General features: G+C 38.3%; 2 protein-coding genes across 3 annotated transcripts in view; one reads left to right on the top strand and one right to left on the bottom strand.

The window, feature by feature from the left end:
* The window catches only part of MINDY2 (MINDY lysine 48 deubiquitinase 2), a 157,390-nt gene that overhangs the window by 16,968 nt on the left and 126,909 nt on the right, over nt 1-13,513 (top strand). For both annotated transcript variants that reach the window (XM_037833842.1, XM_037833844.1), the window contains exon 2: nt 5,478-5,535. In XM_037833842.1, the coding sequence (XP_037689770.1) occupies nt 5,478-5,535 (58 nt within the window). The remainder of the gene's footprint in view (nt 1-5,477; nt 5,536-13,513) is intronic.
* Nucleotides 8,127-8,731, bottom strand: LOC119531955 (60S ribosomal protein L23a-like). The gene has a single exon (XM_037833845.1). The coding sequence runs from the start codon at nt 8,606-8,608 to the stop codon at nt 8,192-8,194; it is 417 nt and encodes a 138-aa protein (XP_037689773.1). The 5' UTR covers nt 8,609-8,731; the 3' UTR covers nt 8,127-8,191.

Here is a 13,513-nt window from a genome sequence, read left to right as displayed (position 1 = left end):
ACCACTATCTATATAAGGACATCTCCATTTTTTCCACAAAGCAGGAGGAAGAATCAAAGAAGGTAGATAGACAAAAGAAAAAAGAAAGAGAAAAAAAAATGACAGCTAGGAAGCAACAAAAGGAAAGATAGCATTAAACTAAAGTAGAATAAAGAGTCAGACAACATTACCAATGCCAAGAGTCCCATACCCCTCCCTTATGTCACCCTCCTATATGTATTTAGCTTTGGTATATTGCCTTCATTACGTTCAAGGAAGCATAATACAATGTTTCTGTTAGTTATAGTCTCTAGTTTGCATTGACTGTATTTTTCCCCCAATCCCACCCTGTTTTTAACACCTTGCAAGGTTAGCATTCATTTGTTCTCCCTCATGAAAGAACATATTTGTATATTTTATCACAATTGTTGAGCACTCTAGGTCTCACTGAGTTATACAGTCCCTGTCTTTATCTTTCCTCTTTCCTTCTGGTGTCCCACATGCTCCTAACCTTTCTCTTTCAAACACACTCAGTCATCTTTGTTCAGTGTACTTACATTGCTGTGCTGCCATCACCCAAAATTGTGTTCCAAACCTCTCACTCCTGTCTTTTCCTATCAGTCTGTAGTGCTGCCTTTAGTATTTCCTGTAGAGCAGGTATCTTGTTCACAAACTCCGTCATTGTCTGTCTGTCAGAGAATATTTTAAACTCTCCCTCATATTTAAAGGACAGTTTTGCCAGATATAGGATTCTTGATTGCTAGTTTTTCTGTTTCAGTATCTTAAATATATCACACCACTTCCTTCTTGCCTTCATGGTTTCTGCTGAGAAATCCATACACAGTCTTATCAAGCTTCCTTCGTATGTGATGGATCGCTTTTCTCTTGCTGCTTTCAGGATTCTCTCTTTGTCTTTGATGTTTGATAATCTGATTATTAAGTGTCTTGGCATAGGCCTATCAGATCTATTCTTTTTGGGGTACGCTGTGCTTCTTGGATCTGTAATTTTATGTTTTTCATAAAAGATGGGAAATTTTCATTGATTATTTCCTCTAATATTGCTTCTGCCCCCTTTCCCTTCTCTTCTCCTTCTGGGACACCCATAACACGTACATTCATGCATTTCGTCTTGTCATTTAGTTCCCTGAGACGTTGCTCATATTTTTCCATTCTTTTCCCAACCTTTCTTTTGTATGTAGGATTTCAGGTATCTTCTCCAGTTCCTGAGTGTTTTCTTCTGCCTCTTGAGATGTCCTGTTGTATGTCTCCATTGTGTCTTTCATCTCTCATGTTGTGCCTTTCATTTCCATAATTCTGCCAGTTTTTTTTTCGAACTTTCAATTTCTACCTTATGTATGTCCAGTGTTTTCATTATATGTGTCATCTGTTTTGCCATATCTTCCCTAGGCTTTTTTAATTGATTTAGCATTAGTTGTTTCAATTCCTGTATCTCAGTTGAAGTGTAAGTTTGTTCCTTTGACTGGGCCATCACTTCGTTTTTCTTAGTGTAGGATGCAGTTTTCTGTTGTCTAGGCATCTGGTTTCCATAGTTTCCCCAATCAGGTTTTCCCAGACCAGAACGGGCTCAGGTCCCAGAAGGGGGCAATATTCAGTATCAGGTTTCCCTCAGGTTATGTCTTAGAAGATTGACACACCCTGTGAGGCCTCAAGCTGCTGTGCTTTTGCTAACCTGCCAAGCAGGTGGCACCTGTCAGCCTATAGCTTCTGACTGGTATAAGGAGGTATGGCCTCCTTAGTTTCTGTTTTGGCTGTTTTCCCCCAGGCTCTGGTGTATGATTCTGAATGGAAGGCAGGTAGTAGAGCTGGGGCACCACCTTCTTCCTCTTAGGGAAGATACACCCCCTAGGGAGTTGTCATCTGCATTTAAATAGGTTCTTTGTGTCTCTAACTCTGCTATCTCCACCCTTGTCTGGGTCATAGTGCTGCGAACTGAAAATGGCTGAGGGTTTTTCCACTGAGCTGTTCAGGTTGAGAGAGAGAAAAGGGGACAGAAAGCTCCCTTTCAGGGCCAATCCACAGCCCCCAGTTTCACCAATCAGCAAGAGATAGCACCTGGTCCTCTGGGCTCCCCCTCCTGGGACAGAGAAGTCCCCTGGCTCTTCAAGGTCAGTTGTCACTAAAAGCCTCTGTCTGCTTGTTGGGAATTTGTAGCCTAGCATTGAGCAGTCCATGTTTGCCAATTAAAACCCCAGTTGGAACTGGACTGATGTTATATTCACTTATTCAGAGAGTGCTGCTCTCTATCACAGCAAGGCTTTGCTATTCAGGCTGCCGTGAGGGGAGGGGGCTCCTGGCTCATGTCCACAGTTTCTACTCACAGATTCCACACTGCCTTCTCAGGCATTCCTCCCAATCCAGGTTGGTGCACGATGTGTGGACAGTCACAGTTGTCCCCGAGCAGTTATTCCAGATCATTTACTAGTTATTCCTGGTTTATTAGTTGCTCAAGGGGGGCTAACTAACTTCCACTCTTCTCTATGCCTCCGTCTTCTTCTGTCTCCACCCCAATGTATTTTTGAACATTTTTCTTACACAAGAAAGAATAAGAATAAGAATAAAAAATAAAGGTGGAAAATAACACCCAAATCATCCCCCCCATCCCACCCTATTTTTCATTTAGGTTTTGTCCCCATTTTTCTACTCATACATCTATACGCTGGATAAAGGGAGTGTGATCCACAAGGTTTTCACAATCACACCGGCACCCCTTATAAGCTACATTGTTATACAATCATATTCAAGAGTCAAGGCTACTGAGTTGGAGTTTGATAGTTTCAGGCATTTACTTCTAGCTACTCCAATACACTAAAACCTAAAAAGGTTTATCTATATAGTGCGTAAGAATGTCCACCAGAGTGACCTCTCAACTCTGTTTGAAATCACTCAGCCAGTGAAACTGTTTTGTTTCATTTCACATCCCCCTTTTGGTCAAGAAGATGTTCTCAATCCCACAATGTCAGATCCAGATTCATCCCCAGGAGTCATATCCTGCATTGCCAGGAAGATTTACACCCCTGAGAGTCAGGTCCCACATAGTGGGGAGGGCAGTGAGTTTAACCCCCAGCTGGCTTAGCTAGAGAGAGAGGGCCACATCTGAGCAACAAAGAGGCGCTCAGGGGGAGACTCTTAGGCACAGTTATAAGCAGGTTTAGCCTCTCATTTGCAGTAATGAGCTTCATAAGGGCAAGCCCCAAGATAGAGGGCTCAGCATACCAAGCCGTCAGTCCTCAACATTTGTGAGAACATCAGCAACAATCCAGGTGAGGGAGTCCAACACTTCCGCATTTTCCCGCAGCTCCTCATATATATTTTTATTCTGTGCCCAAATTACTTTGGGATGTGTCACTATTTCACTCTAACCTACACAAACCTACCATATTTCACTTCCTATTCAAAGTTCCATGTAATTATGGTGTTTGAACAAACTGACTGGAAGTTATACTGTTAAGAAAATATAGATCCTGCACCAAATAAACATCTCTTTGCTTGGTCTCACATGGAAGTTGAAGTTTTAAAACACAGTCAGTTTCTACCTTTATCCTTTGGCTTGATTTGCCCTAGTCTTAACCAGGTCTGCTTCATTCATATCTCTAGTTGAAGTCTGGGCTCTTTTTCAGCATTTTTTTTTTTTTTTTTAAACAGTTGCTGTATGTGGTAATACTGACATTCATTTCTGCTGAGCTCTAGCTCTGAGTTTCAGGTGTCACCTTGATACCCAGTGTTCCAGAGACTGATCAGGTTATACACAAAGGGGTCAGCATCTCCAAGTTTGGAGATAGCCATTACAATTTAGGAATAGATGTGACTGCTGTAAGAGCTTATAATCTAGGGGTCATTACAATAATTGTTCCTCAGATAGGCTGTGCTGTAAGATTCAATTCTGAGTCTACATAGTGTAGTTAGTCCATATTGGTCAGGCATTACAGTGTTTGCCTTTGTATCTGGCATACTTCACTCAAAATTCTGTCTACAGGATCCATTCACCTTGTTGCATGTCTCACAGCCTCACTCCTTGCAGTTGCTCAATATTCTGTTGTATGCAGCACAACAGTTTACCATTCTGTTCCTCAGTCCATGTACCCTTAGGCCACCTCCACCCATTGCAAATCATGCATACTGCCTCCATAAACACCAATATGTAAATGTCCATTCCTGTCCTTGCTCTCAGATCCTCCAAGTAGATACCCCATAATGAGTTTGCAGGACCTTATGGCCCCCACATACTTAGCTTCTTGTGGACTACCACATACAGTGATTTTTAAAAAACTTATTTTGTTCATGGATCAAAACAAAATAAAACAATTGTGACATGCCATTACCACATTTGCTGACATAAACCTCCAGAGAAATGTTGATGTAAATGATTTTCTTTGTTCAGTAGAAAATAAACCCTCAAGAGTTTTAATTATGTTGCTATTCTCCTATCATTGATATAGTAATTACTCTGAGTTTCCATCCGACTATATTTTTTCTCTTATTCTATACAATCATCAGCTGTAATATTCATGTAACTCGTCTGACTACTCATTTGAAAAATTAATTTAGACTTGTATTTTTGCAGCTAAATGGGTTTTCTAGAATTTTCAGCTTAACTATGACTATACGGTATATACTTGCTTTTAAATTTTTTTATTGTGAAATATACAGAAAAGTGTATAAAACAGAGATGTCCAGTTTAACAAGTTATTACCAAACAAATATTAATGGAACTGCCTTGCAGTTTAAGAAACACAGTATTACCAGCACCGCAGAAGCCCTTTGTGTGCCCTTTTGCAACCTAAAACTCCTTCCCTTATTCTTAGGGGTAACCATAATCTTGATTTTTACATTATCTACTTCCTTACTTTTCTTTATAGTTGTAGCACCTAAGTGTGCAGTTCTAAACGATCTAGTTTAATTTTGTCTGTTTTTGAACTTTACATAATAAATGGAATCAAACAGGATGAATTATTCAGTGTATGACTAATATTTTTGCACTGTGTTCATTTTAGCCATTCAGCAATAAAAATGGCCAAGGTAGACTAAAAGTAATGGAATATTAAAAGCAGTGTTCAAGCCTGGCTTGAGTAAAACTGTTCCCACGGACAACCTGTCCCAATGTGTTTGGTGCCTCCTCCTGTTCTTTAAGCACATTTTCTACCATGTGGGGCACTGTTCCAGGTACCTGATGTCAATCATGGTAGGTAGTGAAAGGCCTAGCACTTGGTTTTGAGAGCAGATTTCTCAGTGCTTTATAAGATCTTATGTTATCCTGTAAATTTTTTGGTGATGAGATTGTCTTTTTCGTATTTCATAAAGATGAGTTATTTGATAAAGATTTTAATACATGTGAATGTTAACTTATACATATAGTAAATGTATAATTTTACATGTACATACATTCATATATACACATACATGACTGTGTTTCTGACTGCAACAAACACTTTAATCACATAAAGCGTTTGATTTTATAGAAATACTACTTTGTTTTTCAGGTGAAACTTCCACCGATGATGGAAATCATAACCGCTGAACAGCTGATGGAATATTTAGGTTAGTGTTGAAAAATGGATGCTTTTACATCTCTTTTAAAATAAAACAAGGTTTTCAAAGCTACTGTATACCAAATCTCACCTTTCTGAAGTGCTATTATATAATCTATTTTTAAATTAATTGAATCTCAATTAAAAATTGTATCAGTGTATTACTATTCTTGGGTACTACAGCCTTCTTTCTGACTAGCATTATAGTTCTGCAATATGTAAAAGGATACTGGGCGATAGCACGAAAGCAACAAGATACATGTTAATTCAATAAATTGCAGAATGGAGATGGCACAGAAATTCTGGCATTGCATGTAGAAGGAACTCAAAGATATTGGTTAGATTTGAATTAAAGAAACGAGGATGTGATCTAGAGCAGTGCTGCCCCAAATATGATTCACTGACCTATGGTGTTCCGTAAAATGTTAGTAGTCTACAGTGAGATAGGGGTCAATACCAGAATATAAATCATTTACATTGAGAATACTGTTTTTCTTTTTTTAACTTTTTTTTTAATTCCTGACCTATTATTACTATTTTTTTTTTTCCATGCATATCTTTATTACTCATCTACCCATACACTGGATAAAGGGTCACAAGGCTTTTACAATCACATGGTCACATGATAAAAACTACATAGTTATACAATCATTATCAAAGATTAAGTCTACTGGATTATAGTTCAGCAATCTCAGGTATTTCCTTCTGGCTATTCTGATATACTAGAAACCAAAAAGAAATATCTATACAGTGAGTCTGTATCCATAATAATTTGCCAAATTCTAATTTCTCAGTTACGCTTCTTCCCTCTCACTTGATCATTCTCAATCTTCAGGGATATCTGAGCAATGACCATTTTAGGTTCTTCGGGCTGGAAAGGGGTTTTGACCTTATGGGGTGGAGAAATGGAACTGGTTTGTATTCTTGGTGAGACTGATACCTCTGGGTTTCAGGGCTTATCTGGCATAGGAACAATCTGGAGGCCTTAAATTTCTGACAAAATAAACTTACTAAGAAATATATGTATAGAGAGCCCAGGGTATTCCTTAGGGTTTTCAGGAATACTGTTGGTTGGGGCTTGGCATACTGTGGCTTTTTTTTTTTTTTTAACTGGAAAGGGAAGGTTTATTCAAGGGGGCTGGAGTAACAGAGCCTGTGGAAAGCACATATGTTAGTTGAGAAATTCTGGGAGTTCAGAGCATGCAGTATATCTATTAGATGAGAACAAATAGGTTTCACTGCGGCAATTTGCAATATCTGGTTGAAGCTTGCATAAGGATAACCTCCAGAATGACCTCTCAACTCTATTTGAAATCTCTTAGTCACTGAAACTTTATTTTTTTCGTTTCTTTTCCCCATTTTGGTCAAGAAGGCATTGTCAATCCCAGGATGCTAGGGCCAGGCTCATCCCTGGGAGTCATGTCCCACGTAGAGGGGAGGGTAGTGAGTTTATTTTCAGAGTTTGGCTTAGAGAGAGAGTTCACATCTGAGCAACAAAAGAAATTCTCTGGGGGTGACTCTTAGGTATAATTTACCTAGGCTAAGCTTCGCCATTGCAGAAATAAGTTTCATAAGAGCAAGCCTCAAGATTGAGGGCTTGGCTTTTTCAATTTGGAGTCCCTAGTGCTTGAGAGAATATCAGAGTTTCCCAGTTGGGGAAGTTTAGTAGTTCCACATTTTTTTCTTCACTCCCTCAAAGGAACTTTGCAAATACTTCTTTATTTTTTGTCCCAAATTCTCAGGAATGTATCAGGGTATTATATTAACCTGTATAGTGTAACAAGATCTCATTCCCTGTTCTAGGTTCTGTGTAATTAGGTTGTTTAAATACACTGACCAGAGAGGTTAGATTAGATACTGTGCTACAGAAAATTTAAATTTTGGACAAAATAAACATCTCTTCCTTTGGTCTCACACTGAAGTTGAAGTTTTAAAATACAGGCAATATCAGCCTTTACTCTGTATTCTGATTTACCTTAGTCCTATCCAGATCAGCTTCATTCATATCTCTAATTGAAGTCTGATCTTTTTTTCAGCTTCTTTAACAGTTGCTCTGTGGAGTAATGCTGCCTCTCAGAGCTGCAGAAGTATAACTAAGAACACTGTTTTAATTCAGCTAAAACTTTTTTTGTAACAAAATTTTCATTGAATAGAACTGGTTAGAGAGCAGATAGTTGTACATCACACTATGTTCTTTTACAATTTAGCAGATAAGAATTTATACACATGTACTAGTACCAATTAACAGTTTTATTCACATACCATACAATCTATCCAAAGTGTACAATCACTGCCTCTTTGTATAATCACATAGTTATGCATTCACCACTGCAATCAATATGAGAACATTCTCATTTCTCTGGGGGAAAAAAAAAATCCCTTACCTCTATTACCCCTATTATTGACACTTAGCTTTGGTATAATGCCTTTGTTACAATTGATGAAAGAATATTACAGTGTTACTGTTAACTGTTGTCCTTAGTTTGTGTTAGTTGTATTTTCTCCAAATGGGCAATCTTAATCCATATTCTTATATTACAGTTTTATAGTCATTAACTTTTTTTTTTTATGGTCAAAAAATTTATATTTAGAATTTGCCAGCTGGACTCTGTTTAGATGATCCCAATTTTGTTGGCAACATCCAAAGCATCATAGTCAGGAGCCAGTCAAACATATGCCTTCTTCTCTCCATCAGGCCTGACCAGGGTGTTGACCTTTGCCACGTCAGTGTCATAGAGCTTCTTCACAGCCTGTTTGATCTGGTGCTTGTTGGCCTTGACATCCACAACGAACACAAGTGTGTTGTTGTCTTCAGTCTTCTTCATGGCTGACTCAGTGGTCAGGGGGAACTTGATGATGGCATAGTGGTCAAGCTTGTTTCTCCTGGGGGCACTCTTCCGAGGATATTTGGGCTGTCTTCTGAGACGCAGAGTCTTGGGCCGCTGGAATGTAGGTGAAGTGCGGATCTTCATTTTCTTGTGTCTGTGGACGCCTTTCAGTACTGCCTTCTTGGCTTTCAAAGCCTTTGCTTTGGCTTCGGTTTTGGGAGGGGCAGGGGCTTCCTTCTTCACTTTCGGCACCATCTTCGTGAAAAGGGCTAGTCATTAACTTTTTATTAAAAAAAGTCTTTTCAGCTGATTATGTGTTGTCTATGCCAGTCCAGACAACTGACTGATTTCTTTGTAAGATATAGACTTAGTGAAGTAACTGAGATTTCTGCTTTTGAAAGACTCTTTTATTTATGTAATTAATATTATTTAATCCTCATTCACTGGCTAGGGACCTCATGGTTACAGGAAGATTAATGTGAATGACTAGATAGCTGCAAACAAACTTTAAATCCCTCTTTCAGTTTAGCTTAGTCTTTAATAAACGTAGTGATTCTTAAATTCTTTTACATGGGAATGGCTGGAATATGCTTGGCGTTTTTGAGGAATAGCCAGTATGACTGCCAAGGAGTATGCAAGAGAGAGGTTGTAGAAGATAAGATCAGAGAGGTGATGTGGGTCAGATCATAAACTCTGTAGGCTACTATAACTACTTTCCCTTTTTCTGTGAGTGAGCTGGGAAGCCATTAGAGGGTGTTGAATGGGGAACATGATCTGATTTTGAGTTTACCACAAATTCTCTGGCTGTTATGTTGAAAATAGACCCCAAGAGGGTAAGGACAGAAGCAACAAGAGCAGTTAGGAAGTTCTTACCACAGGCAAAAGATGGTTTTGAATTTAAACAAGGTGGTAGAAGTGGAGGTTGTGAGAAGTGGTCAGATTCTGGATCTACTGACAGAATTTGCTGATCAATTGGATGTGGTATGAGAGTAGAGTCAAGGTTCACTCCAGTGGCCTGACCACTGGAATAATGGAATAATGAGGAAGGCAGTTAGGAATGTAAATCTAGAGTTCAGAGAGAGGTCTAGATTAGCAGTGTATAAGAGAACTTTGTGTGATAATGGAAATGTTCTCTATCTGTGCTGTCCAATTAGATAGCCACAAGCCACATGTAACTCTTGAGCACTTAAAATGTGGCTAATGTGACTGAGGACCTGAATTTTTAATTGTATTCAATTTTAATTAATTTAAATTTATGTAACTACATGTTGCTAGTGGCTACCATATTGGAAAGGGCAAGTCTAGTCTATAAATATATATTTGGGAGCATACATATGTAAATGGTAAAGCATAGACTGGGTTAGATTATGAAAGGAATGCATGTAGACTGGTCAGTGGACTGAGTCCCGGCATAACAATGATTAGTTGTTGGGGAATGAAGAAGAACAGAAGTGGCCAGCCAGGTAGTGTGATTTCTTGCAAACCAAATGAAGGAAATGTTTTAAGGAAAAGTGGAGATTAGCTGAATCAAAGACTGCTAATAGGTCAAACAAGATGAAGATTAAAACTAGACCATTAATTTAGCAATAAGGATGTCATTGATAATCTTGACAAATGCTTGGAATGAAAACCTGAATGGAATCTCGCAAGAAAAAAATTGGAGATCCTCATACATTGCCAGTAGGAATGTAAAATAATGCAGCCATTTGGAAAAGTTTGACAGTTCCTTAAAAAGTCGAATGTAGAATTACCAAGTCACTCTGCAGTTTCGTATTTCGGTATATACCCAAGAGAAATGTAAAGATGTCCACACAAAACTTGTACATGAATGTTTATAGCAGCATTATTCAAAAAGTGGAATCAACCCAAATGCTCATCAACTGGTGAATGGACAAACAAAATGTGGTGTATCCATATGATGAAAATTGTTTAGCCATATAAAGGAATGAAGTACTGATACATGCTGTAACATGGATAGTCCTTGAAAATATTATGCTATGTGAAAGAAGCCGAAGTCACAAAAGACCACATATTATATGACTCCATCTGTATGAAGTGTTCAGGATAGGCAGATTTATAGAGACAGAAAGTGGATTCATGGTTGCTTAGGACTGGGGTGGGCTGGGATAAGGAGGAATGGGGATTTAACAGCTAATTGGTAAAAAAGTAGGGATGAGAAGTGTTCTAAAATTAGATTGTGGTAATGGTTTTTTAATCTTGTGAATATTTTAAAAGTATTTAATTGTATACTTTAAATGGGTGAATTATATAGTATGTGAGTTATGTCTCAACAAAGCTGATTAAAAGAAAATTGGAGGAAAGGAATTGGAAAGAGTACTTAAGACAAATAGAAGGTTTAGTCTTAGTACAAATAGGTCATCCATAGCAATAGGAGGGAAGACAAAATGTACAAAAAATAGATGCAGCTAGGTGGGTAGATATGGTTGTGGTAGCTTGTGGAAGGTCTCTTGAGTGCTTCTGTTTTCTTAGTGAAATAAGCAAGGTCATCAGCTGAGAGTTGCCTGGAAGTAGGGGTGAGTGAATGTGTTGGGGAGATATGGTATTGCATTATCTCTAAGGTTAAACGTGAGACCAGCCAACATGGTTTCTCTAGTCACATTCACCTGCATGAGAGGAGGACCAAATAGTTGGAGAGCAAGATTAACTGAAGTTGAATGTTTGCCAGGTAAGTATATTGAAGAAAGAAAGAGTCTAGGAAATTGAGAGTGTGTGTAGAGTGATTATAATGGTGGACTATAAAATTTAAGCTGCATAAGGAAGAAATGAGGATATAAGTATACTGAAGGAAATTGTGATAGGGTTAATGGATTGTAGGTCTTCGTGGAGCTGAAGAATTTTTTGGCCTGGTAGTGTCAAAGCCCTATGACCATGGGGAATGAGATAAGATCAAAGATAAGATTTTTACAAAGGTGAGATCAAAGAAAAGAGAGGCCAGGCTATTGGAAGGATCATCTCCATGAATATTGACATTACCAAAAATTACGGCAGGATTTGTGTTGGAGAGAGATACTGGGCTAGAAATGAGGGATATTAGCCTGGAAGTTGATAGCTGACTGCAACAAGGTGGGTGGATAATGGATAGTATTATCTGGTGGCATGAGTTTTAAAACTGAGAAATTTTAAGGAGAAGGGGGAAAGAGAATGGCAGAAAGGAACAAGTAGGTACCTGTTCCACTTCCTGTTTTATGGAAATTGATAAGATCATTAATAGAGAAAGAGTAGAAAGATAGAAGAGGGACCAGGATTGTCCCCTGAAATTTCCCAGCATGTAGGAATTGGGTAGAGCAGTGTTTCTTAACCTTATTTTCATTATCACCCCCACTAAGGAGTCTTTGTAATTTTTTTTTCCTAATCACCTACCCCATAGGTAATCTAAGATATTTTTGTTCCCCAAGACAACTTTGCCCCCATTGAAATACATTGGTTAGAGGACAGAGAAGTAAGGAGAAAACACAGGAGAAAAAGCCAAGAGAGTGGAAACCAAAGCTCATAAAAGTTAAATGACTTGCTCTCTCCATCTGGATACCTTCCTATGTGATTTAAGGAATGACAAAAGGCTCTTATACTCAAAAGTTTATCCTTCCTCACCCCCATCCCCACTGACAAAATATTTTTGATATAGTGCCTGGAATTCCTGCTATTTGTCCCTCCTTCCCACCCTCTCTCTCTCTTAAGCAAATATTTACTGAGCTGGTGCTGTGGGCAAGATATTTGGAATATCAATGCAGCCAATGTGATTGCAGAAGTGTACCCTACAAGGAAAATAATAGCATGATATCTTTCTTGGAAAAAGTAATATGAGAAACAATTAGCACATTTTAGTATATTAAATTTATCTGTTACCTAGCAAACCTTGAGAAAGCAGGACATAGTATAGATAATTTTGCTGGGAAAAATAAAAATTAATGAAGAAATACTCTAGATTTGGGGTAACTAAAGAGGTTTGGGAGTCACAGGTGAGAGGACTCAGCTACTAGGTACAGCATTAAAGTAATATGATCCTAATGGGAGGGAAAGAGAAGTGAGCAACAGTGATGTGAGGAAAGAGATTCTGGAAACTCTGCCTTGCCAAAAATAAATTCTATTCAAGGCTGATTCTGCCAGAACAAATTGTTTAATTTTCTAAGATATTTGGATTTTCTTCTCTTGTGATTACTCTTATTCTCTGGAGGAACCAGAGATGCTTTTGTATTAATAAACAAACACTAGTAGAAGGATTATAAGAGAATTTATTAATTGCTTTCTAATACCTAGATGAGGTTCCCCAAGGAATGAGAATTTTGATTGTCAAAGGTTAGAAGAGAAGGAGTAAGTGAGTTTTAATATAATTTGAGAATATCTGTTGCAACAGGACCAAACATGGACATCGCTTGTTGGAGGGCTTTGGAGAAAGGAATATGACTAGCCTAGATACCTGGAAAGTACTAGGAGATCTAATGAAAAAAGGTGGAGAAGAAGGTGTAGCTGGAAGGCAGGAATATAAAGTGAAAAAGCACAATACAAACTAGAATGTATACTCTGACTTCAACCATCCAAAATAGTTTGTATCATTGGGCAATTTTTATAGTAAAGAAAATATTGTTGGGGATGGTGGCATTATGGGTTTAAAAAAAAAAATCCTTCCTTCCTTTCCTCCTTCCCTGTCCTTCCCTATCCTTCCCTATCCTTTCCTATCCTTCCCTCCCTTCCTCCCTCCCTCATAATGCAGCTGCCTGGTTTTTATTTCTTGATTTCTGTTTGTCTGGAGTATACCATTATACAAGGTCTTATGGATCTTTCTTTGAAATTCTTTGCTCTCTCTGTACACTGACACTTCACAACCTGATTTACTGCAACTTTTCTCACCAAATTAGCCTACATACCAGTGTAATCTTTACTTAAAGCACAATTTCACCTTTAGTCCTCTTCCTAGGAAGGTAAAATGTGTTCCCTTATTATTTTTCACAAGCAGCCCAAACTTACCATTGTATTATTTAGGACTTTCTATAATCTGATCAAGTTTACTTGTTCAACCATATTTCTTACCACTCTACTACATAAGTCATACAGAAACCTTTGTATAACATAATCTTTTCTATATGTGCTTTCGCTATCACTCTGTTCTCCCTCAAAGAATGCGTTTTTCCCCACTGCCTTTCC

This window comes from Choloepus didactylus, chromosome 4 (genome assembly GCF_015220235.1).
Source record: "Choloepus didactylus isolate mChoDid1 chromosome 4, mChoDid1.pri, whole genome shotgun sequence".
Lineage (NCBI taxonomy): Eukaryota > Metazoa > Chordata > Mammalia > Pilosa > Megalonychidae > Choloepus > Choloepus didactylus.
This window is presented reverse-complemented; position numbering and strand designations above follow the sequence as displayed.

Bases quoted from the DNA above. Each gene is read 5' to 3' on its own strand.
- LOC119531955 (XM_037833845.1), bottom strand. From the start codon at position 8,608: ATGGTGCCGAAAGTGAAGAAGGAAGCCCCTGCCCCTCCCAAAACCGAA.